This window comes from Globicephala melas, chromosome 1, assembly GCF_963455315.2.
Source record: "Globicephala melas chromosome 1, mGloMel1.2, whole genome shotgun sequence".
NCBI classification, from domain to species: Eukaryota; Metazoa; Chordata; class Mammalia; order Artiodactyla; family Delphinidae; genus Globicephala; species Globicephala melas.
The window spans coordinates 101,039,858-101,067,420 of record NC_083314.1 but is presented as its reverse complement, the minus strand read 5'-3'; the positions used below and the strand labels follow the sequence as shown (position 1 = coordinate 101,067,420).

Genomic DNA, 27,563 nt, shown 5'->3' with positions numbered 1-27,563 from the left:
TTCATCTTAACATAGCATTCTCCCTATGTGTGTTTGGCCGTGTCCAAATTTCCCCTTCCTATAAGGACACCAGTCTTATTGGATTGGGGGCCCATTCTACTCCAGTTTGACCTCATCTTAACTAATGATATCTACAACTACTCTATTTCCAAATAAAGTCACATTCTGATATGCTTGGGGCTAGGACTTCAACATATTAATTTTAGGGGGACACAATTCAAAAGTAAATACTGTGAGCTTATGTAAGGGTATAAATAGTGTATAACAATTCTATGACTACATCTAGATTAACCTGGATTGAAGATAATTTTCCTTACTATTGCTTCTGTTATCCTTACAATGTTCCTGGAAATCTGTTGAATTAGAAAGAGCCAGCAATAATGAAAAAAAATGGGAGATGAGAAATTGCAATATTATCTTTGTAAAATATATATTGTCAAAGTGAAGAGTGTTAGTCTCAATTGATGGTGGTCCACCTGTTATGTCCATATGTCTTTAGCATTTCAAAATTAGGACCATGTATTCAGAATAAATATAAAGGCATCTAAAATGGTAGGGACGTGATCCCAGATATTGTCACCATATGTATAATGAATTTCCCATTTACAAAATACCAAGTCTATATCATTTGGCTTATCTGGTATAACATACAAGTTGATTTCCTAGCACAAAGCACCATATCACAGATAAAGCAAGCTAGCCAAGAGAGCTTGAAAGTTTCGTAGTATTGAAGTTTTACTTTCAGTCATTGCAATTTATGTTCTCAAAAGTTGAAATTTCATTTATAATAAAAATGTATTAATATTGAACCATATGCTAAAAGAATTTTCTAAGAGAGCAAACATAATGATCTGACATCTGAGTTCTTACAGATTATGACTTAGGATAACATCCAGAAATCTCATGTTGTACTTCTTCACTTTTAGCAGTGAGAAAAAAAATACCCTAATTTAAGATGTACTTATCTACATCACATATATAATCATGGCCCCACTTTTGATGACTGGTGGCACAGCAAATAAGTCAGAGTAACAATAGTGAAAAAAGCCCTCACATTTTATTTCATAAGAGAGTTGAGTCCACTTTAGCCTAATGGACTTAATTTTACATATAATAGCACTATGATTATCTGTGTTCTGTTGGCATTCTTCAGTTCTTCTGTAGGACACAGCTGCAGGAGATGAAATTTTAAGGCAGTGGATAGCTGTTAGGACCTAAATTGTGTTCTGCCCAAAATTCATATGTTGAAGCCCTAATCTCCAATGTGACTGTATTTGGAGATAGGATCTTTGGGGAGATAATTAAGGTTAAATGAGGTCATAAGAATGGGGCCTAACCTGATAGAACTGATGTCTTTGTGAGAAGAGGAAGAGATATCAGATCTCCCTCTTTCCCTATGTGTGCACAAAGGGAAAGCCATATGAAGACACAGTGAGAAGGCAGCTGTCTACAACCCAGGAAGAGAGGCCTCACCAGACACCGGTCTTGCTGGCATCTTGATCTTGAACTTCCAGGCTCCAGAACTGTGAGAATATACATTTCTGTGGTTTAAGCCACCCAGCCTGTGGTATTCTGTTATGGCAGCCTGAGTTGACAATATAATAGCAGAATGAAAATGGGTGAGAAGGTTGCTAAGAGAGATAAATTCAAGAAATAATGAGAATTAACAGCAGAGTGCAGAGAAAGCCATAAGAAGGTGAATAGGGAAAAAATATCAACAATTATAGCTTCTGAACTTCTTTAGCTCAAGGGAACAAAGTCCTCTATATAGCTCTTTATAACTCCCAAGAGCTTTACTTTATTAGAGCAACAAAAATGATTCATGTTCGAAAGGCTGGGTGGGAAAATGCTGGGTGGGTTAAATTACGTATGTGAGCTAGAATGTGCACAATATAATTTAGAAAAATTACCTAAATTATCAAGCTTGAGTTATTTGGAAAAAAAATCACTTTTCTTGGTCTCTCTTCTACTCCTTCTACTGAGGAGTCTGAATAGCTGAGATAGCACTCTAATACAAATACGTTTCTATCCACTGATGTGACCAGTATTTCTTAATTTGGTCATATAAAAATAAGTGACTCCCTTTCCCATTGGATCTCTATAATCACAATAAAAAGAAATCTAAGGGGAAAGGGGTGAGAGAGGGATAAATTAGGAGATTGCTATTAATTTATACACACTACCATATATAAAACATATAACCAACAAAGACCTACTTATAGCACAGGGAACTATACTCAATATTGTGTAATAACCTATAAGGGAAAAGATTCTGAAAAAGAATGTATATATATTTATATATACATATATGTATATGCATAACTGAATCGCTATGCTGTACCCCTGAAACTAACACTATGTTGTAAATCAACTATACTTCAATAAGAAAAGTAAGAAAGTTAAAAAAAGAGACCTAATAATGAACAATTATGAGATTACAAAGTTCTTATGTATTAATAAAGTATAGATAACATTTCTTTTAAAAAGAAAACTTTGTGTTATATATATATTAGGGATTTTAGATATATCTCTTTCTCTGTGTTTATATACAGGTCTCTATTTAGGTCTCTCTATATAGACAGTTGTAGATATATGTGTGTGTGTATATATATACATAGATAGATAGATAGATAGGCAGTCTTTGTACAGTAGTGTGGGACCATAAAACATAAAATGACCATGCAAACTGAATCAATGCAAAAAGATCTTAATAAGCGATGGGGAATATTACAGTTAATCTGCTACCTTTATTTTTTGGTCAAAACATTAAAAGCTCCCTTACTGTCAATTTTAAATATGTAGGGAAGTGAAAAAATTAGCAAAACTAATATTTATTTAGTACACTGTAATTTAAAATGATGGAAACATTTTGAATTAAATGTTTTATTTCTTTGTAAAAAATTTATCCATAGCAGCCTGAACAGTGCTTGCTGCTTTCTTCCTGTCATATAACTTACTGCATAGAGTGATTATTTTCTCTCTGCCTTGGCTAATTGTCATACTCCTTTCTATGTTTACCAATAATTTATCCTTTGAACTTTCAATGCTGTGAAAATATCTCCAAGAGTTCCTTTAATGTGATGTTTTTGGTCAGAATCACTTCTCTGGGACACCTTCATTTTCATCACAATCTCATTCTTTATTTTTGTCAATAAGCTCACTTTTACTCAATTTCTCTGGCTGCACTCAACATTCCCATGGTCAGCTATATCTTCTTTTATGCCATTTATGTTTGATTTGAATTTCCTTCTCAGCGTTATCACCTTTTCTTCTTTACTGCCCTTCCATCTTTATTGGCCAGTTTCCTCTGTTACTTATGTATTTTTGAAAATGTCTCATGGATTTGTCACTGGGAGATAAGGGGTCAACACAACTGCATGCTTTTATGTCTGTGTGTGAACAGAATAACACACGTGAAGTGAACATTGACAGACTTCAAAAAAGTGATATGATTGGTCACCGATCATTATGTGCATGTGTTATTTACCTAGTAATTTATGAACTGAAGAGTTAGCAGAAACATGGTACTTTGTGCAAATACTCAGTTATACCACGGCAAATAAAATTTGAACACTGTTGTTGGCGAAGTGGTGTTATTTACTTGAACCATGTGTCTTATATAGTTTGGGCTGCTATAACAGAATGCCGTAGACTGGGTAACAGCAGACATTTATTTCTCACTAGCCTAGAGGCTGTGAAGTCCAAGATCAAGGTGCCTGCAGACCTGGTATCTGAGGAGAGCCATCTTCCTGGTTTGTGGACAGCTGTCTTCTCGTATCCTCACATGGTGGAGAGCAGCAAGAGATGGAGCAAGCTCTCTTATAAAGCCACTAACATCAAGAGGGCTCCACCCTTGTGATCTAATTACCTCCCGAAGTCTCCATCTCCAAATACCATCAAGTTGGGGATTCAGGTTTTTATATATGAATTTTGGGGGGACATGAATATTAAGTCCGTAGCACCATGGTAACAAGTTTTAAACATCAGAGTTGCACAAAGCAAGCTCGCGCACGCACACACACACGCACACATGCAAGCACACAATTAATGTATCAGAACATGGTCTTATATTTCAATTAGTCTCTTTCTTTTTTTCAGGTTTTATTCTTTTGCTTCAATCTCTTCCCTACTCTTTTTACTCAGATGTTTTTTCTCCTTCTCTCTCTTTCTTATGTGCCTACAGGAGAAGAGCTAGGAAAGCTTTCTGGGAGAACCTAGGAGGGCTTCAGCAAGCTCCCCATGGCTCTAAGTACCGGGTGGACAGTTCTCTAGTCAGTTTATTTCAAAGGCATTTTGGGGGTTTGGCTGGAGATTGGGGTGGTGCATTCTGGGTCAGATACAATGAGCTTGCTCTCTATTGTCATTTGTGAGTTTCTCATGCTTATCAGAATAAATCCGTGCTCAGCACATTGAGGAACTCAGTTCAGTTAGGCTCTGCTTGAACATTTTTAAGGTCTAGCTGCAGGAAGTCTACGGTAGATTGAATGCACAAATAGCCTTTGTTCTCCACCCATCTTTGTGTCCACCCCTCTGCAATGTGCCTTTGCAGCTCCTCCCTCACTCCTTGGAAAATGGCTGGCCTTGGGACTTGCCTTGGCCCATCTCAACTGAATGAGATGAAATTGACAATGTGCCAGAGCCTTGCATGTTTCTGCTCTAACTTGGCCCCTGTGTGAAGCAGCTTAGCTAGTCTGAAGGAGAGACCACGCAGAGAAAATTTCAATTGTCCCAAGTGAAGCCATCCTAGATTAGCCTACATCCAGATGATCCCCATACATTGGAGAACGTCCAGCCAAGATCAACAGAGCTGTCAACTTGGTCACGGATGCATGAATGAACCCAGCTCAGACTAGAAAAATGGCTCGGCTAAACCATAGATTTGTGAGAATAGTATTTGCTTATTATTATGGCATTTGACTTTTTTTAAAGCTCTGCAATAAATAGTACAGTGTCATTTATAGAGGCAAATGTTTTTTAAATTAACTTTAGCTGTTGCTGTAATCTATAAAAATGTCTTTTGCTTAGCCCCAAGAGTAGGTAGCTGGTAAACTCCAAGCCAATTCTACCACCTTAACTTTAAACAGACCTCTTAGGGCACCATCAGTGTCAGAGCTGCTGATCTATCCAACCTGGAGGAGTAGGGACCATGTCTCTCTTTCTAACCACTGTTTAGTCGACACACTGCAAATTATCTGGTATACAGAATCTCTCTATAATATTTGCTGAATGAGTGAAGGCCTAAAGGCCTTTTTGAGTAAGAACAATATCTCTAGGGAAATCTGATTAATACTCAAAATGTATCAATATTTTGGAAAGGTTTTTCTTTTTTAAATATCAAATTTAAAATACACCTCTTTTCCTCAATTTTAAAATACACCTTTTTTAAATATCAATTTTAAAATGTACCTCTTGTTTTCCTCCTGGGAAGAAAAAAACTTTTTCCCCTTTTCTACAAGTGACAGTATTTCAGTGCAAAATGAAAATGGAAATGAATTTATAAATGCAGTAATATGAAGGTCAACAGGCCAAAGGATGGTGTAAGAATCACCCTCGTTAATATTGGCATCTTTGAGACGTAAACTTTCAGTTTTTGTCTGATTGTTGGAGGTGGTTTCATGCCCACTCCTCTGTATTTCTTTTTGTCTGGAGGTCCTTGTGAGCAAGTGCACAGATTTGAAAATGGCAGTGTGAGTTTAGAATTTAGATCCTATAATCCATTCATGGCTCACAATCTTGGGGTGGTGAGAGCAAACTTAATTTTTACTACACCTTGATCATGTCCTGAGGCTCTATCAGACCAAGAACCAACTATGATCTAAAGTGAAGGAGACAGGAAAGAAGAATTTGAATACTTTTATTTTTACTTCTTGGAAGAGAATCATTCATTTAAAATCTGGAATAAATTTCCTTAATTGATATTTTTAAAGAATCATAACTCACAAAACTCAGAAAGACCATGCCTGCCAAATGTGAGATCAATGTTTGTAAGGTGTAAATAGAACCATTTGGTATATGTCCAGGGAAACTTTTTAGAGTATAAAATAAAAATTTAATAAATGGTACCCTAGAGGCAGGAACAAGTGATACTGAGCATGGTCCCGTGGGGCTCCTAGGCACAAAACCTTTCTGTGTCCCCCGTTTCTTTGATGACAGGAAACAGCCTTCATTCAGCCTCCATGACCTTCCCTGAGTTCCAATGGGTAGATCCAAGCAGTTGTTAATTAGCGAAGGGAGGGGATGCGAGACCAGGGAGAAACAAACAGTCGAGCAGCCTTGGGGCAAGGTCCTGTTTCCCCATTAACGGATACACACAACAATATCTTTGAACTATTTTGCAGATACTGAAACCCCCTCCAGGTGGGAGAAGTTAACGATTAACGATGGTATGCTGCACACAAGCATGTAGACCCCAGACCAGCTGGACCTGAAGGTTGATGATGCTGACTCCTACTTACCTACCCACGAACCCATTAGAAGAATATCCATGAGCTGATCACACCCTTTTTGAACAATTACTATAAAACTTCTCACTAGGCTTCCCTGGTAGCGCAGTGGTTGAGAATCCGCCTGCCGATGCAGGGGACACGGGTTCGTGCCCTGGTCCGGAAAGATTCCCACATGCCGTGGAGCAGCTGGGCTCGTGAGCCATGGCCGCTGAGCCTGCGCGGCCGGAGCCTGTGCTCCACAATGGGAGAGGCCACAACAGTGAGGGGCCCGCGTACCGCAAAATAAAACAAAACAAACAAACAAACAAAACTTCTATCTTCTCCAAGGGGGCCACATAATTTTTCGAGGCAGGAGCCCACTGTGTCCCCTTTGCCTGGCAAAGTAATAAAGCTACTCTTTTCTACTTCACCCAAAACTCTGTCTCCAAGATCTGATTCAGCAACTGTGTACAGAGAAGCTGAGCTTTCGGCATCACAAGGTCATTTACAACTAGTCTTTAGCATCTTGCTCATACATAGGAGGCAGATTATGTAGTAGATTGTGTACCTGCTCAGTATCCCATATTGTCTCCAGGGGGTTGTGATTTGTAAATAAGGAAGTTGATGAGATCCCAGGATGGCCCATGGGATGCAGAGGGTCTTTTAGCTGCCCAAAGAACTGGTCCAATCTGAACCACTGTGATCCCCTTCCAAACATTCTCCAGTCGCTCTGGCAATCTGACTTCCATCAGGATAGCCAGCATTCTTTATTCCTCTACCCCCAAGAAAGAATTAATACCTGGGGAAAAAAAATCAAACTTAGGTTTTTTAATTTAGTTTTTAAATTTTATTTGAAAAATACAATACACAGCAGAGAATTATTTCCTCCCCTACTGCTCTTTCACAAAGGAAACTGTATGGTAAATGGAACTGAGATATTTGGCTAGGATAGATCCTGAGAAAAGAGAGGCCCAGTTAGAAGTGGAATAGACAAAGTCTGTCAAAGAAGGTTCACCTCTCTTTTAACATAAAAGATCCTTTTAGATAATCTTAGGAATCAGATAAAACATGTGCAGAATTTCTGCCATGCAAACAGAGACTACTGAAATTTTCAGGCTGACCAATTTATACTGACCTGGGCCCCAAGTAACTAGAATAAAAAAATGTTTTTATCAGAAAGACATGTGTTTGCCTGCTTTCACTAGACTACCTATGTACATATTTACAAATGAATATTTTCTTAAATGAGTTTTATCATTATTCTCAGTAACAGCATCATGGTTAAGGGCTCTTTGCTGACTTTTTGCCTTATGCATGTGTATCCTTTTTATCCTTCTGAATTTCCTTCATGGCAGGATCATTCACTGCACAATCTTGGGTCCATGACATTTAAATATTACAGATGACCTTACTCTGATCCTGGTTTAAATGTGGATTTCTGAGGAATTTATAACTCCTGCATTTAGACCAGGTTTAACCAGGTACAGAGATACATTTATATATAATATATAGCTAAGGCTTCCAACAAGAAAAATGTGACTAATTGATTCCTTGAAGACTGATGCTAGAACCAAGAGAACAGATCTCTTTAAGTCTTACTTGTAATCCTGCCTCCTAAGATATTATGATCATTCCCTCCACTTTCATTGCCAGTAAGTGAATTCCACATCACTGTTATTTCCTAAAAAGTCTTTAATGAGGGTCAAAGGCATTCCAAGCTTTTTTTGTGTTCTAAATTTCTACCGGAACTGAATTTTCTAGAGAAGTCTGAAAGGTAGAAACGTGAATTTTCTGTTTGTTTGTTTTTCTGGCCCTACTAAAAGTGCTTTAACTCCCACGGTGATGAAAAAGAGTAAGTAACATCTAATTTGGGAGTAATGGACAAGTCTTTGGTTATATTTATTTTCTGATTTCTGTTAAAATCACAGAGAAAATTAAAAGTTTGTTTCCTTTAGCTCTATCAAGGTTGGGAAGAATCTTCTCAGTCAATTAACCACTTCTCATATAAGACAAAGCTACTCTGCGTAGCTTTGAAAATCACAAAGTTATTGTTGAGCAGTACATTGAATGGTTTTCTCAGAGTCCAATTTATTTTCCTTATATTATGATTTTCATCCTTAATTCCACATGCTCAGTGTAAGGGAAGTCCCTCAGGGCCTCTCCTGAGGGGTGGGGTTAGGGCATGGGGGTGAGGGTTGCAGGACAGACATCTGATTTAGGTTTTGACTTTACAAAAGACCTCACATCTAGACTCTTGACGTTATTTTTAAATAGGATTATAAATTGGCTAGTATATTGTTGTGCTTTGAAAAGTGTTCGTTCTTCTTAAAACACAAATGTTTAAAATACAGCATAACTTTATAACTTTATTTTGGCATGTCTTCATTTTTTGAAGTATAGATAGTTGCCCAGACTCCGTTGACCTCTGAAAGGCCTCGATGTGTCCAAAATGATATGGCAGCTGTGGCATATTTAAAAAGAATACTAGGGTCAGAAAATCTAAATTTAAACTTTAACTGCCTCTTACTAGTTGTGTGGAATTGGGCACATTACTTAACCTGCGTTGTCTTTATTTTTCTCATCTGTAACACTAAAGCCAATCTCTTAATGTTTACCCAGGGTTACTGTGAAGATTAAATGAACTAATAAATGAAAATGTACTTTGTAAACTATAACGTACTACACATACGGAAAGTAAAATACATTAACTACATTTCTTACTTTTATATAATTTAAACTGAGCTGTCAGGGTGTGGTTCTTTGCCATTTAAATTATCTGGAAACTTGACTAGTAAAAGAATGGAGCCTTAGACCACTCTTGAGACCATTATCAGTGGAAAAATGCTCAATAAATAGGTATCATTGCTAAGGATTTAGTCACTTTGACTCTCCTAAACACTGCCTGAGTTCAAAAACTACAAGTCAACAATTAAACCACAACTGTCAGGAACAAAAATCCAAATAAATAATTTTTAATTATGATACATTACTTATTACAGTAAAAATTGGCATTTTCCCCTTCAAAAGCAGAAGCACCAGTCTTAGAATTTATAGTATGAATGGTATTTTAAGTGAAATATAGCATAATATTATGTGCAAACATTATTTTAGTACAGAACATACTTTCTAAAAGTAAAGTAATTTCACACACTGAAATCTGTTAGAATGGAAATAAGTCATGCTGAATAATGAAATAAAAACCCCCATGACTTTCAAAGTCCACTTCAAATGAAACATGGTGTGCTGCCGAATAGAAGATACATGAAAAATTAAAAAGCTTGACTAGCTCAAAATAGAGGGACTTCTTACACAAATACGACTCGCGTAGAGGTTTCTTTTCACATGGTCTCAGTGATTCTGTGAGAAACTGAAGTGAATGTTTTATTTCAGAATTAATTTTTGTTCATTGGTCATCATTTTTTATTGAACCTACTCTGTGTGAGGCTTTGTCATAGGTGCTGGGGAGACAGAGAAGAAAGACACAGTCCTGCCCTTGAGGAGCTCACAGTCTAGTGGGGGAAACAGATAAGTTGACACTGATTTTTAAATTATAAAAATGATTAGACAACTTGATAAACGTTTTTGTCATCAAACACACTTTGGGTGTTATGAATGGATGGTGAAAAGGGATGATGTCCAATGCAGTGAAAGACCATCTGCTTCAATATCATGTGACTTCTGCGAAGGCAGTGATGTGGTTCTGCAAAAAGAAAAGAATTACAAAGTCAGAGCCCTGGGAAAACTGGCTTTGTAAAAGATTCAGTGCTTTTACAAATAATCATTAGCCTCATATAAAACTGTAGCCCAGGTATGTTTAAACTGCAAAAGCATACAGCATTATTTAAATGAGTTGTACATATTATTACATAAATTTGGCTGCTAATTATATATTTTATTCAATATTATTAATTAACAAATAGAGTAAAATGTTATACCTGCCTTATTCAAAATTAACACTGAAATTTGGAGAGATAAAAATGGCAATGCCAGGCATGTTAATATTCTGTTCAGTGTTAATGGAATTTTAATGCTGCATGTTGAAGTTTCAGACTAATTGCTCCCTGTGAGACAGATGGCATAGAAGGAGTGGTGAAATGTTCAGACTGGAATGGCATTTGCTAGTTGACAAAGATCTCCTTTAAACATTTCATTTTTGATGCATGAATCCAGACTACAGACTGCAATCTCTGTTGTTTACCTCAACCAGAAAATTCTTGAAGGAGGTTTTAAATTTTTTGTTGTTGTTGTTTGTTTAAGCAACTGAATTGTGTACAAAGGAACCCTGCAGAATGGCTAATATTTAAATGGCTTCAGACATGCAACAGGCCATACCATGGCTGCTGAAATACTGCAGTGGAAAATCGACATGACATAATTAATCATGCCACATATAGGTCATGTCAAGAGCTAACTTAAGTGACAGCCCCAACCACTAACAGCAGCATTATGGAAGGGTTTTACCATCAAATTACCTGTTTGGAATGTTTTTCATAGTAGCTTGGACTCTTTATAAGTCAAAGACATCATAAATAGAATTTCACATAATGAATGCACGCCATGAGATTTCTTCCATGTATGTGTAGCTCTTTTCAAGTTAAGGTGTTTTAAACAGCTAAAACATTTTCTGAATGTATGTGAATAAGTTAAAATTCATTTTCACTGAATTGAGGCATATTAAACACTAGAAGCATATTACTAACCACAGCTTAAGGCATTATTTTCTAGGTGTGACCCACTTAAGCCTAGAGAAAAACAATATCAGTAAGAATCAGTAGTGAGCAGAGCATGTGGACCCTTTTACTAACTGCTTGACAAGACCTTGGGTACTTTAATTTCCCATTTAAAAAAATGCATGATGAAAATGTTGGCAAATTCAACAGTTCATCTCTAAGTTTTCTTGAGTTTTCCTTCCAAAAGCACAAGCATGACTTTAGGACAAAAAATGTTTGTCAGAGTTATATGATGCACTATGATTGAGTAAAAGCCATAAGAACTGTGGAAACAGTACATCATAGTTTTATTTCCAGTGGCCCCATGGGGACTTGAAATCTGTGAACAATTTGATATACAGTGTTTCAGTACAAAACTGACAGGAGTGCACTCCTCTGGACAGGACCTAGCACATAGTAATTTCTGGAAAGATGTTAAGATATAAATTGAAGATTAATCGGTCAGTGGCAAATGGAGGGTTGGGAAAGGGTGAAGACATGACAGTAAAAAGAAAGGAAAGGAGATTAAAACAAAGGAGAGGGCTTCTCTGGTGGCGCAGTGGTTGAGAGTCCACCTGCCGATGCAGGGGACACGGGTTCGTGCCCCAGTCTGGGAAGATCCCACATTCTGCGGAGTGGCTGGGCCCGTGAGCCATGGCTGCTGAGCCTGCACATCAGGAGCCTGTGCTCCGCAACGGGAGAGGCCACAACAGTGAGAGGCCCGCGTACCGCAAAAACACACACACACACACACACACACAAAACAAGGGAGAGAAAATGGATGCTGTTCCAAAGGCCACTGGCCTAGGTATCAGTGTTCCCTTAACCTAAATAATAAAGTGTCCACAAGGCTCATTAAATTTGCTGAAGATGATCCAAAGTGAAGGGGACAGCCATCACTTTGGAAGATAGAACTGAAATGTTAAAAGACCTTAATAAAGCAAAGAAAGTATCAGAAACAAATCACTGATAATCAGTGCAAGGGAGAACACAAGCAGAGTAAGAAAAACCAAGGGATAGGTACAAGCTGGAGAGAGTGACAAAGAATGTGCAATGACTGACTGCAGGGAGAGCATATAAATTATCATCTAAACCTGGACATAGTGGGGGAGAAAAGGCATGCTAATCATGACAGGCTTAAACTGGGGCTGTCCCAAATAGGGACACGAGGTCACCTTAGAAATGAGACATTGAATGGATAACTGTAAGTGTGCTATTGAGAACCAGGAAATCCTAGATTCAGTCTTGCCATTTAAAAGCACGTTTTGTGGCTTCCCTGGTGGCGCAGTGGTTGAGAGTCTGCCTGCCGATGCAGGGCACACGGGTTCGTGACCCGGTCTGGGAAGATGCCACATGCCGCGGAGCGGCTGCGCCCGTCAGCCATAGCCGCTGAGCCTGCGCGTCCGGAGCCTGTGCTCCGCAACGGGATAGGCCACAACAGTGAGAGGCCCGCGTACCGCAAAAAAATAAAAATAAATAAAATAAAAGCACGTTTTGGTGACCACTAGATCTTCCTTTCACTGCCCATAAATTCTGAAGGATATTACCCCTTTCTTTATGCTAAGTCATTACCAGGTTAAACTTCAAGGGTAAACAGTTTGTTTCCAGACTGACTCCACTTTTAGATCCCAGGGCTCTGGGGAAATGCCTGCTTTTTCCAATTAGTACCCTTTCACTTTCACATCACAATTAAGCTCTAATCTCTGAGTTGATTTTTCCTATTTGACTGGAATTAGAAGGGTTCTACTTGGGGCTAATCATTTAAAGATTGTCATTAGGTAAACAGAGGAAAATAAATAACAAAGTGACTATGCAAAAGGAAGAGAAAATAAAGGGGAAATTTAATAACAGTTTCCAAGTACATTAAAGGAGTATACAGAGAGCGCAGGGGCCATCTGTTTATTAATTTCACTAAGAGCAAATAAACCCACACCACAGACTGAAAGGGACGGACCTTATATCTCAGTATGCTTTAAGAAATAAGATGAATTCTCGTCTAGCACAGGAGAAGTTTTTCCCTGAAAGAATCTAGAGAAAGGGCAAACTAATTACTTAAAGTCCTTACCATCTATAAGACTCTATGATTCTATATTATAACAATTACATGCATGTAAATGCATGATTTGAAATATTCAAATGGTATAATTCCTATGCAGGAAGTTATGACATTGCTCACTTCATCAGCATTTTTCTCAGTAATATTTAAAAAAACAGAATTGCACTTAATATTTTCAGATCACCTGTCTTGAGGAATGGACTCCCTATGAGGCAAACTAGGTGACAAGGATTTTCCCCTTTTAATCCAGCTGAATTCTTAATATGCAATACTAAATCTTATTAGTAGATGATAGTGCAAACACTCAGCAGGCAAACCAAAAACTCATGCATAGAAGCTTCATTCAGAGTCACAAGAAGAAAGTGGTCATATAAATCATCAGTGCAATTATACATACAGAGGATTAGAGTGGAGATAACAAAGCTTGTGTCCAAAGAGTTGAAGATTAGAATATGCTACATCCATTAGAAAGTGTTCATTCAAGTCCACAGCAAATCAGTGAGCAAAATACTGAATCCAGTCCTTGAGTGCAGAGGTCCCATGGAAAAACAAGCGCTTGTTTCTGAAAAGTAGTTTTGGATTCTTAAATTTGATAAACTCTAAGTCTCTAGCATATCAATTTTTGAAGCCTTAAGTTCTATGTGAAAATTTCTGTTTTCCTATTTATTCTATACCCCCAGTTGTATAAATTATGCTTTGGAATTTTAAAAAGTTACTTAAAACAAAATTGTCATTTACTTATGACATGAAAATTTGGTGATGACTTGCCACCTGACAAGATCTGCCACCCGCCATTTCTCTTTGAGAAAACAGAGGGAGATGCAAAATGAGTACCTCAGGCAAGAAAACAAAAAATAGTCACTACTATTAAGGGCTATTTCATTGAAGAACGCTAATTTCTCATTAATGAGTGAAAAAAATCAGTGAAAACACAAAATATATTTGAATAAATATATACAAAATTTTATATTGAATAAAAATAACAATAACAACCCAAACAATCTAGTATCTAGATCCCTTTTCGTTGTAATGGAAACCTGCACAGAAGGACACGGTTTCTGTATTTGGCTTAGCTTTGCAACCAATTCCAACACCAGTGCGCTCTAGCGCACATACGTTTATTGCCTTAATTGAAGGTGTTCACAGTGGCTGATTCCCATTATCCAGCTGAAGAGTCTTGCAAGACAGCCTTTAAAGGACCTTCCCTGTGAATTTTCTTCTTGACCACTCTCAATAGGTTGGATTTGGGACACCTACAAAATGTGTTTTGTATATTATTTCAGTGTTTATTTAAATATTGGCTGACTTACTTGGATAAAGTGCTAGTCTATTTAAAGTTCTACGCTGTTATATTGCTGGACCAAATGCTGAGGTTAAATGTTGTTCCAGTTTTTTTCTTTCTGGATGATTATAAACAGCTTTTGTTTTTTAACAGGAGGTTATCAGCAATCAGCTTTTATGCTAAACTTAAGCATAAAATGGGATCTGTGCATATGATGGCTAACTCAATGATTTGTGTACTCAGCTCTATTGGTAAGGAAGCTGGGTGGCACAGTGGACTCTGCAGTCAGGTAGTGTGAATGCCAAGTGTTTGAAGGTGGGCTCCGTACCAACTGAAATTTTCACAAGCAATTTAACCTTTCAGAGACTTAGCTTTCTCATTTGTGAAATGGAAATAATAATACCTATTCGAATAGATTTTTATTAAGATTAAATGAGATGATATGAACAAAGATCCTTGTCTCTACTCAAACATATCATTATATCGATAGTTGTCTGTAAAAGCCAGAGAAACAAGATAAAAAAGTAAAAGAAAAGAAAGAAAAAGAGAGAGAATGAAGTCAAGAAGATTTTTATAATTGGTTGGAATTTCACAATGCTATAGTCTACAATTCTAATATCCAAACAAACTTGAAAACCCAAATGTTTCTGGTAAAATTGGTGCAAATTCATTTGGTTGTAAAAAACAAACCTGAATAGCTGTGAGGCAATTTGTACTCTGTTATGCTGTGGAAATATCCATCTTTGATTACAAAGTGATGCCCAAGATCCTGCTTGTGTAACAGAATACACAGTACTTTTCCCTAAAATATAAAATATTTTAATCCTGAAAAACACCTAGCACTAGTGATTTAGGATAAGGAATCATGGTCCTATAATAATCAACAATTATTACAGACACAACCTACATTTTGTCAGGGGAAGGTGGATGGATGTCATACTCCCAAATATTGGCTATCTTTATTTTGCATTTGCTTCCTTCCTTCCTTCACTGTGTCTCTTGATGAAGGCAAAATGGGTAAGAGAAGAGAGAAGGAAGAAAAGCAGTAGCATATGAAGTGTGTGCTCTTAGACTCTACTTTGTCACATTGTTTTCCTCCTGGTAGGTTGTGAACTTGGTGAGTATTTTAGAAAAGAGAAATGATGTTAGGTCCATATTAGAAGAAATTATTAGAGAACTTCAAACTTGAGACTACGAAACATTGTAAAGTTCATCTAAGCAATTTCTTGTTTTAAAAAGTTGGGGATGTGAAGACATAAAAGATAAATGTGATAGAACCAGAGTTCTCTCAGGAAAGATGACTTTTGGGGAACTATTTCTTTTTTTTTATAGTGGTTCTGTTTCAATTCAGAGTTTTATATTAGTTCAGAGTTTTGTTTCTTCGCAGGAATTTCCTTTTACACCAGTCTGAGAACCACTGCCAAAAGGTACAGAAAAGTGATTAGTTAGCAATGTGAGCACTGCCAGGTATATACAATCAATTCCTAAAATATTATTTATCTGGTGAAAGGAGTATTGCCTAAAAAAGCAGTAATCCTGAATGGTTCTCCAAAAAAAAAAAAAAATCTCTGTGTTTAAATACTTCTGGGAACAGCTGCACATTATTTCCCTTGCTTAGAACTTCATGGGGCATAAGGTATTGAGAAGATGTGTAATAAACTCTTGGGTTTCACTGTAACTCAATGTTTCCCAATGCACCGACATGAAACTCCACGTAAGTCTATTAATACTAATGTGTTTATGGCCCTTAGTGGATGTGGGTATCCCTGGACTCTATCTAAAGTTTCTTAACTTCCCTAACTCTAATGACCTGTCTAACACAACTTTAGCCCATATTCACAACTATGTTCTCAACCATCAACTCAATGTACCTCCTGGCCTACCTCCCTCATACTACAAAGTTTCTTTGGCCATTTTAGAAATTTCCCAACCAATAATTGTGCATCTGCTCCAGCTCATCTTGCTTCTTTTCAATTATATTTCTATTACATTCATTCTGGACCCCATTTGAACTCTCTTTAATGGCATCCTCAAGTCTCTTGCCCCAGTGCTCTTACCTCACTTGCCAAATAAAACCTTGGTGCAAGCTAGTTCCTCTATCTGGAATATTTTTCTCTCCTTCTCCCATGGCCACCAGTCCTTCAGATCTCTACTTAGAGGATGTTGTAAGCATCGCTAAGTTTGGATGGGTCCCCGTTTATGTGCTCCTCTAGCATAGCTATCATCACCCTGTTCTGAATTTGCCTATAAAATTATTTATAAAATCTATAAAAGTACAGACTCATGAGACTGTAAACTCATGAGTCCTGGGAAAGGTACCATAGTGCTGCTTATTTGATATTTGTTACATGTTTCATATATTACAAACCTAGTAACAAATAAAATTTTACTATACATAACAAATGATGGTAAAAAATGTAACTCACCCATAAATTGTACCCATGCCTTCTTTTACACTAGTATTTTAATCTAACTAATGGCTTCTTATTTAATTTCTCTTTAACTTTTAAAAATGCATTATATTTGCTAAATAAGCAGCCCAATGCTACTTGACAGAGAAGAATCAGAGGATGTGGGTAATGAATCAAGTGCATGATAAGTTCTTGTATAACCAGGAGCTGATTAGAACTCTTTATTTAAAAACTTGCCTATTTTCAGAAAGAGGTACCAGTCAATAAAAATCTGGATGAGCTACATCAAGAGTAATTTCAGAACCATTCAAACCCATAAGGGCCATTAGGCATGACACAGATAATTCAGAAAAATTTTGTAAAGGTAAACATATTGAATATATTTACCATACAAACCAACAATCCCATTCCTAGGTATTTATCCAAGAGATTGAAAAATATACATTTTCACAAAAACCTGTGCATGAATTTTTATATCAGCTTCATTCATAATTGGGAAAAACTGGAAACAGCCCAAATATCCTTCAATTGGTAAATGGATTTTAAAAAATGGTGGTACATCCTATACAACAGAATACCACTCAGCAATAAAAAAGGAAAAAAAGAAAACAGGTAACAACATGAATGAATTTCAAATGCATTATGCAAGGTGAAAGAAGACTCAAAAGGCTACATACTATATGAATCCATTTATATGACATCCTGGAAAAGGTAAAACTATAGGAACAGAAAAAAGATAGTGGTTGCCAGGGGTTGGGGGCTAAAGGAGGGGTTGGCTACCATTTTAGGGTGATAGAAATGTTCTATAACTTGATTGTGGTTATGATTATATGATGCTAGGCATTTGTCAAAACTCGTAAAACTATATGCTAAAAAGGGAATTTTATAGGATGTAAATTATGCCTTTAATAAACCCCAATTAAAAAAAGGAGTACCAGTAAGCCACTCTATGAATTAAGTCTAAGGGCCAAGTGATGACTAGAATTTGATTTGTCAGTTATTGAACTATTGTTTCAATATTTGTTTCAGTCACAAAAAGGGAAATACAAAATAAATGTATGGAAAGGTATTCAAAAGATGCAAATTAAAATGAGGTACTTCATTTATTTTTGACCTATAAGATTGGTGAAGATTTTTAAGAACAATATTCTCCATTCTTGGTTTGATGTGAATCAAACCAAAAACTTTAAGAGTACTCATCCTCTTTTTTTCCAGCATTTCCACTTCTATAAATGTATCTTAAATAAGTTATTAATTGAACTTACAAATATATCTATTTTAGAGATGTTTACCCTAGTATTGTTTATAATTGTGGGAAATTGGAAGTGGAAGCAATCCTCTGCCTAACAAAGGTAATGATTAATTTATATGGATTAAAGCTTTTCAATGTAATTCTATATTGTAATTCTATGTGTACAGCACAGTGATTATGATCTAGAGCTCTGCAGTGATAAACATGGAATATAAATAAAAAATGGAAAAAACAGTGTTGTATTCCAATTTCAGAATGCAGGTTATGTGACCTTGGGCAAATTACTTAACCTCTTTAAGTCTCCTCTGTAAAATCGGAATAACAAGCTACACTCAAATGATTTCTGTCAAAACTAAAATGGCATTTTATGTGTGATGTTCTTTGCATAATTCTGGACACATATTAGGTTCTCACTGAAGATGAGCTTTTACAGTTATGCTTGATATGATGATATAGTCATTGAGCTGTGAGCATACTCATGATATACTGTTACATGGGCAAAAGCTGGCTACAGAAGGGAGCATCCAGGGAGGTCCGGTACCACACACAAACTCAGACACATACTCATGGGGTCTCGAAGGCTATTTTAAGAAAATATGTCCAGTGATTACTGTGGTAGGATATGGATATTTCCTATTCATTACTGTTTTGCTTACCCAGATTTTCAAATTTTAAATAATGTACATAAGTTACTTGTTGCTCCTTTAACAGAAACGACAAACAACAAAAACTAAATGTGGTTGTTTCATAAGACTGGGAATGGGGTCATTGTTTATTTTCCTAGTTTTAGTCAAATAAAACTGTATTTTCTCTACCAAAAATGTTCATAGTGTCATGGTGCTCTGGACTGATTTTGAAGGCTGCCATAGCTTCAAAAGCGTCTCTAGGACAGTCTACCAAAAGGGAACCAATCTGAGAGAAGAGGGGGATGAATGGGTGGAAGAAGTTTTCCATGTGTAACTAACGATGTGTGCACTGAGAATGATTTTTTTAATCCGTCATTGTCTTATTCTGTCCTTAACTAATGACTGCAAGAATCATATAATTTAAAAATGCAGTCATCAACTCTATATTTATTCATAAAATGAGATGAGAGAGCTTGTTTATATTCAAAAGTAATGTACTGAAAAGACGCTTTTATAAAAGGCCTGCTAGATACGACTGAACAAAAAAATCTGGCTTTTATTCTTTGTATAGTATATTATGATTTATAAATAGTGTGGAGAAATAAATAATGAATATATGTAAGTACAAATAGGAAAAATGACATATGGCAAAGTAATATCAGTATATGTTAATTTTTCTAACCTAAAACGTTGATGCCTGGTTGGAATTTTTAAGCTTCCGTTTTCAATTGCCTTTTTTAAGCAATATTAAATTTAACAAATGAGAACAGAGTACGGCATGTAAACACTGATTCACTTCAAATATTTTTCATAAGTGCTCAAAGCTTAGATTGAGAAAAAAGGCCTAAAATATAAAGATATTTTGTTCCACTAACTATTCCAATATCTGATCACTAATCAGTTGTTTTGACAGGTCCTATGTAACATTTACATTACAGTTCAGCAGCTCTGTTAAACAAAGATTTGCATTATAGAAAAGTAACTGAATCTTAAATAGATTGCCATTGTTATTCAAGCACAACATTTTGAAACCTCAAAAGAATTTATCACAGAGAGCACCGTAACGTATAATCATATTTGTCTTGGCAAGAAACCACAGGATTGTTTTGCTGTTGCTATGACACTAACGTATGCAACATTTTATACTATAAGATTTTCTGCCACATGTGCTATGTATGACATAGACGATCTGTATAAATTTTTAAATCCGTGAAATATATCTATAAGGGTATCCTATCCTGCAATAAAATGAAAATCCTATTAAGGGAATCATTATTGTTACAGGAGGGAACTAACTTGTGTTAAGCACCTACCATGTGCCAAGAAGTTCATTTGGGATCTGTTAATCCCAATAATCACTCCATAAGGAAAACATTATTATATCAGTCTTTTTGGAAAAGGAGAAGAGGAATAATTTGTCTAACCCCACCTAGTTCTAATGTAGACAAACCAAGCTTCAGGCTCAGGACTGCCAGCTGCAGAAGCTTGTCTCTCCAACCTCCACCCCACCCCCACTCTGCCTAAATTTCAGCTCAGGCTTCACCTTGATTTCTGTGATTTTATAATCTGCAAAACAGTCAATGTAAATGTTAATGCGTGGGCTTTCCTGGGTCACCGTGAATTCCCTTAGAATTTTCCTATCCATATAGTTTTCCTTCGCAGTTGCCATGGGAATTAAACAAAACATGGTAATTTCTATCTGTATTAGTACACACTCCTTATGCCATTTCTAGATTTTTCGAACTGCCATCACTGGTTACCACTTTCACTCAGGTGATGCTTCTGTTAATCAGGAAGTGCTTTCATACAACGAAGGTTCTTGAGTAGTACAGGTTAGTGAAAAGTCCCTGACCCGATGTACAAAGCTGTAATCTTGTAAATTATTCCTAGCATTACCTTCCCTTTCTTGTTGTTGGCAAGAGGGAATTACCTTTGGTTTAAATGATTAGGTCACATAAACCTAAGAAAAAATGCTTAGGCTTAGATGGAAAAAAAATATTTTTTCTCAAAAAGCATTGCCTATACCTGGCCCTATCCACTAAGTGAGTTCTCAAAGTGATCTCCAATGAGCCAGCCATAAGTGGCTACAGTGGCCTGTTCTATTTGCCTTAATAAAACTATGTAGATTATCAACTCCTCTCAGATTTATTGGAAATATTCCATTTTCTATCAAATCCCATCTATCCTTACATTTATTTTTAAATATTTTTGTTCCCTTGCTAGATAGTGAGTGTCCCTTTCTTTAGATTTGCTGTTTGGTACCAGTTAAAATTGATAATGCATAAGCACACATCATGTGTATGTGCTTACCTATGCAAATCTGAACAGCAGCATTCTGCCTTAGAGAGAGAACAAGCAGAGGGCAAGAGGGAAAAAACAAAAGCACTTAGTGTTTTGTTTCTGGGATGAATGCAGCTTGACCCAGGAGGATCCCTGGAAGGAAGGAAGTCAAGGTGCTCCTTTTCTGTTAGTTATGGCCAAGAGAAATGTCTGAAGAGAGGACAGGAAAACTCCATAGATGAAAGGTCAGCAGGTTTCTTGAGGTGGGTAGGGTGGAGGGATAGTTTTCTTAGTGACACCCTGGTCAGCAGTTAGCCCTTTTTCACTGTAAAGTACTGGTATGGTTAGATAACCCCTGCATATAGACCGAATGCTAGTGTGCCCCCAAATTCATATGTTGAAACCTAATCCCCAACATGATATCAGGAAATGGGGCTTTTGGGAGGTGATTAGCTCATAAGGGCAGAGTCTTTTATGAATGGGATAAGTACTCTTATAGAGACCCTTGAGAACTCCCTCACCCCTGCTGCCATGTGAAGACACAGGGAGAAGATGGCCATCTAGGAACCAGGAAGTGAGCCCTCACCAGAGACTGAATCTGCCAGTGCCTTAATCTTAGACATCCTAGCCTCCAGGATGGTGAGAAATAAATTTCTGTTATTTATAAGCCACCAGTCTATCGTATTTTGTTATAGCAGCCTGAATGGAGTAATACAACTCCTCTGATCAGAATCAGCACCCGACCAAGAGAGACTTTGCCAAATGATGCCTGGTCAGTCAATATGGCATAACATGGCTGTATTGAGGTCTAGTCCATGTAATCTTTATCATTTATCTGGATTTTTACAACAGCCTCTCAGATTGGTTTTTGTTTGATTTTGTTTTGCTGCAGTGTTGCTCTCCTTCAATTTATTCTCCATTCTGAACACGCCACTTCCTTCCTTACACTCCTTCACGGCTCCCCTTTGCTTACAGGGTAAGAACCAACTTCCCAGTGTTGCATACAAGACCCTTCACAAATTTTCATCAAACATGACAGAGAGTACTTTTCCATATACTTCTTTTTCATTAGCATTTGATCTCTAATGATGTGCTTATTCATGAACTTTACCCAGTTTTCAATTAGGATGTTTTATATATTACAAACATTAACCCATTGGCAAGTGTGTAGTTTACATCTTACACTTCGTCATTGGCTTTTTTAAACTGTTTAAACTACTCTTGATAAATTTTATTTTAAAAAATGCTTGAACCTAAATTTTTCTAGTCAGTAATGCAAGAATGAAGCAGTAATATTGAGTCCCTCCTTTATAAAATCTACAAATTATCATACTTTGACAATTTTATTAGCATTATCTAAGATTTGTCTCATTTTGTCATTGCTGTATTAATTTATTTTGTTATAAATCTTCTCTCTAAATGAATTTTATAATTTTGCCCTGTTTCTGTCACTGCATTTACCACAGTCAATTCTAATTAAGTCTATATTTAAATGGTTTCCATTTTTCCTGCCAACTCATTCATAATATGACTTTTCAATTTGAGAGCTCTAGATATTGGTGTTTTGCTCAGTTAACTGGTAAATATCTTCTGGTACGAGCAAGTATGTTCTTTCATGAGTAATACAGTTCCTGAATTCTTACGCACGTGGTGCTTTATGATTATCTTAACACTTAAATGGCCTTTTGGGTGGGAATAGAATTCGTATGTCACCACCTTTTTCATGGAAACTCGGAAGACATTACTCCATTTTATTCTGGCATCTAATCCTATAGAGGGAGAAGTCTGAGGCTAACATGCTGTTAGTCTTGGGTGGTATATTAGTTTTGTGTGTATTAGTTTTCAGTAGGCACACTCTATTTTAACCTCAAAAGCTCAGTTGGCTTCCAACAACAAATGTGTGTATATACCTCCTCATACTACATGTTGGTGGTCAGGTTCTACGGATCTGCCCCAAGCTACAGGTTGGGTGTTGGTCTGCTTCCCATGACTTCCCATTCTGGGACTCAGGCTGTCAGAACAGCCCGTATCTGGAACACAGCCTTCTCCTGGAAGAAGGCTCAAGAGCAACAGGGTGGGCAGAAGCTCATGATGGCTCTACAAGTTTCTGGTTGATGGGTTATCTATCAGGTTCACTCACATGTTATTGATCAAGTCCAAAATAACTGGAGCAGGAAGGATACTCTGCGTATAGAAGAGGGTAGTTAATAATTGGGAACAACAATACCATCTACCACAATATTTATAGAATTCTTTCTTCAGTATTGAAATTTGAAAATTTCACTAAGAAATATCTAAATTCTGGTATATATTTTAATTTTCCCTTGTATCCTGTTAACCCTTGGAGCCTAAAGATTCAGATATTTATTTGGAAGGAAAGTTTACTTATAGTATTTCTCTGAATATTGCTATAGCTTCATTTGTCCTCTTCTTTAGCATCTACAGTGATTCACATGTTACGTTTCTGTGGTATATCCTTCATATCTATTATTTTTACTCAGATCAATTTTATTCTCTTGTTCTTGTACTACGAATTCTGAAACTTGTCCTTAACATAACTGATTTCACTTTCTCCATTGTGGATTTTGTTCTTTATGGTTTCTAGTATTGGTTTTAATCTTGCCATGACATTCTTCTCTTACATTAGTTTCCTAATTGTTCCAGCTATCTTTCACCTCTCATTTCACATATTTTCTTTAATTTCCTTGACAGTAGAAAGCAGATATTATCTACAATGAATTTAATTATCTTGTAATCTTTTTTTCCCTCAAAAACGTATTCTATCTCTTAAAATATGTCTCTCTTCTGTGTCAAGAAATCGTTTTAAAGGATTTAAGTAATTGTCCTGATTATTTATACTTGAATCAGAATAGATTTACCTCAGTTTATCTTCCTAAACTGAGTGGGAGAAGATTCAAAGACCCCTGAACTGTTTTCTTGAATAGTCAGGGAATCCTTCACTTAGATCTTAAGCTGAAGAGCAGGAGAATGTAGTTTTATAATATCATTTTGATGATTTACCAGCCTGACAGGAGTGGGAGAAGAAGCTGAGGCCATGGACATTTCCAGGAAGGTCACTTTATTTCTATATGAAACTATATAGAAGCTATAATGAAACTATTGCTATGGCTGCTGAAATATCAGGACTGCTATTCTGTTCAGCTTAAACTCTACTACAGGAAGATGGCATAGTCCTTGGAGGCAGCTTATTTATTTTTTTACCCATTTTATGGTACCCATTCAGTTCAGGAAAGGGTTCTTTCATCTGGCACGTGCCCATATTAATGAGAAGCCTGATCAGAGGAAAGCTTCTTGCCTGAAGGCTTTCTTTTGGTGTGTACTTGCCTATCTGCTAACCCTGCTTCAACATGGTGTTGGTCCAAGGTGCTGAATTGTGCTCTAAATAAGTCTTCTCATTCCCTTAAAGGTCATTCTTATCTCTTGTCCTCACTCTTTGAAATTTTGGAGGTATTACTGGGATCGTATAGGATTTTAGCCACTTCTGCAACATTGAACTTCTTTACTGGCAAAGAAAAATTTCAATTGTCCTTTGGTGACATCCATCAAACTGGAACTATTTATACCATATCTAGTAGAAATGCCTATAATTTTACTCTCTTGTTTTCTCTCTGTGACACAGCTATTAAGATATTAACTCCTACTTTGCTCTTGCTAATATAGGAGAGTAAAGCTAATGAATATGTAAATGTTTCCATCTTCATTTCCTAGAAGGAGAGGCAGACTTTTGGTTTTTGGCCTCCCGAGAGTAATTAATGGTGTCTTTGTGTTTTTGGAGACCTCCTGAAGCCAGCACCCCTGAAGATTCTGTTTGGGATGCATGGGCCCTTGAAGGCAGGAGCCAGAAAAGGATAAGTTTGAAGGGGAGGAGTGGTGTGACTTGGCTCCCTGAGGCCTTCGGTCGGTGGGATTTTGTGGCTCCTGCAAATGAGAGGCACCTACACACAGCTCGTGTCAGGGCCCCAGGACAGATATGAAATGGAGATGACTGCAGGTGTGCCAAGGACAGCTGGACCCTGGGCGTGATGCATAAAGGCATGCGAGCTACAACCAATTTGCCAGAGAAAAATAAACCAAACACTCTCAAAAGGTTTGTGGGAGTCATAAGGAAGGGACACAGGAATTTAAATTATTCCAGGGAAATTTTTCCAAGGGACTTTGCTCAATCAGAACATATCAGCAGTCAATACAAGGAAGCATAACCAAGACCTCCTCAGAGAGCAGCTGAAGAAAACTGAATAATTTTAAAACACTGTAATTATTTTAGTTACACAATTTTTCATAAATATAGCCTCATTACAGGAAGATAAAGAGAAAATGAGAGAGAAAAGGAAGAAAGGAAGGAAGGAAGGAAGGGAGGGAGGGAGGGAGGGGAGGAAAGGGAGGAAGACAGAGACAGGAGAGAGAGAATCAGGTCCACTATGTCAGTTGCTCTCAGACTGGTGTCTGTGGGTACCCTGCCCCCTTCTCTCTCTCATCTATATGCTCTTTTCTTTCCTACTAGAGAGAAATAGTTTGTGTGGTGTTTTGTACAACTGGCTTCATCATACACAGACACATTTTATACATATCAACTTACAAAAATTTTACAACATACTAGAAAACTTTCCACATCTTGATTTACCTCATCCATTTTAACTGTGGAATAGTAATAATAATTATAATTTGTAATGATTAAGGGCTTCAGAGGTGCCAGACACTGCCCTAAAATGCTTGACTATTATCTTATTGAACTCTTACGACTATCATTCTATGAATCATTCTATGAAGGAGAAAACTGAGTCACAGAGCATTTAGGTAAGCTGCCCAAGATCAAAATTGTCCGTAACTGCCAGCTAGTCTACCTCTAGAAACTGTAAGCAGAAGTACCACACTATAATGTACTGGATCCCATTGTAGGAATGTATCACAACTGATTTAATAATTCACTACAGATATACATTTAGATCTTTCATGATTTGATATTACAAACGGCTGTAATAAAGTTACTGGTAACTTAAATAAGTGGGCATTGAGATATGATGGGCTACTTTCCACAGATGATTAATTCTTTTCATAAAACCAAATGTAATGAATATTCAGATTTATTTAGCTTTCAGAAAAATCATGACTTTTCCTCAAACTGTGGTAATTAACTATATGACAAACTCCCTATAATTAAGGGGTAAATTGCTGGCATTTTTATAAGCAAGAACGTTTGCATGCTGTAATTACTCTGTAGTGTACCATCTATCAAACATGTACTTTGAACATGAGGTTATATAAGTACATAACTTCCAAAAGAAACCCTTTGCCTTCTCCATGTAAAACTGACAACCAGAAAATGATAGTTTGGCATAATAATGCTAAAACACTAGGCCATGCCTGTGGACCACACTTTAACGCTGGGCCTCCTTTCTCTCCTCAGAGGGCCAGCTTTAAGGATTTAATGTCATTCTCCAACTATTGGTTATTAAGATCAACTTACTGGGGAGCGATTTGCATTCACTTGTTTCCCACTGTGAACTATGATGAAAAGCAATATATTTACTCCAAACATTCCTTATCACAGAAAGAAGAGAAAGCTACTGTGGGCTTCCCTGAAGTGATGGTCTTCTTCCCTTTCTGGCTGATGAGCTCAAATACATGTCCTCTCACCCGCAGAGCTCCTGGCGGAAACTCCTGAGATCCATGCTCTTCCTGTGGTCTATGTGAGTGAGGGCAGCAGACCACAACCTGCGCAGACAGCGTTCTGCCTTGCAGACAGGGATGGAGAGAGCGGAGAGGGAAGTTGGAGCTCAGCGGGGTGAGCGTAAATGTGCTAGGTGTGTGAAGGGGAGAATCAAATTAGATTCCAATCATCTTTATTGCCTAACTACTGGAGTGAAGACAAGGCACATGAATTTGTCATAAACAAAAATATTAATGAAAGCAAGAAGTTAATAAACACGGATCTCTTGCAATCTATGGATTCTAATAGAATATTTTTGCTTTTACCACCTAACATCTTAAAAGTCACTATAAATAAAAATGAATTTGCATAAAATCAAGAACAGAAATATTTTAATAACTTAATATACATAATGATGTAATGGTATATAAGAATATCTGGCAATGCTAGTAGACCACTAAAGAACCGTTATGCAAATAAATATGCTAAAAAGCAGAAGACTGTGTTTTTGTTCAAGTTAATATATTGAGAGCTATATAAAATAAAGACTCTATTTTTTACCCTAACCATTTTCTTCAAAGTATGTTTAAGATCTCTTCCTAAATTCTACTGTTTTCTATATTTAATTTAAAATTAAACAAGATTGAATTTTATATGTATTATTCACTTATATATTTTATCACATAGGCATGTGTCTTGGATTACTATGTTGTATAATTTTTCTTTGCTGTTTATCAGTGATATGGACATTTGCAAACTGCTTAACTACTTGGAAGTTCAGTTTTCTTAACCGTATAATGAGGAAATTTATTATAAGAGGGCATCAACTAACCACTGTAGAAAAAAGATGAAAA

The 27,563-nt window shown here is 36.8% G+C and overlaps 1 protein-coding gene across 5 annotated transcripts in view; it reads right to left on the bottom strand.

Moving 5' to 3' along the window:
- Window positions 1–9,368: 9,368 nt before the first annotated feature.
- The window catches only part of PLPPR5 (phospholipid phosphatase related 5), a 308,592-nt gene continuing 290,397 nt past the window's right edge, over window positions 9,369–27,563 (bottom strand). For all 5 annotated transcript variants that reach the window (XM_060302406.1, XM_060302415.1, XM_060302395.1 and 2 more), the window contains one exon: window positions 9,369–10,125. In XM_060302406.1, coding sequence (XP_060158389.1) covers window positions 10,093–10,125 — 33 coding nt within the window. In that variant the 3' untranslated portion in view covers window positions 9,369–10,092. The remainder of the gene's footprint in view (window positions 10,126–27,563) is intronic.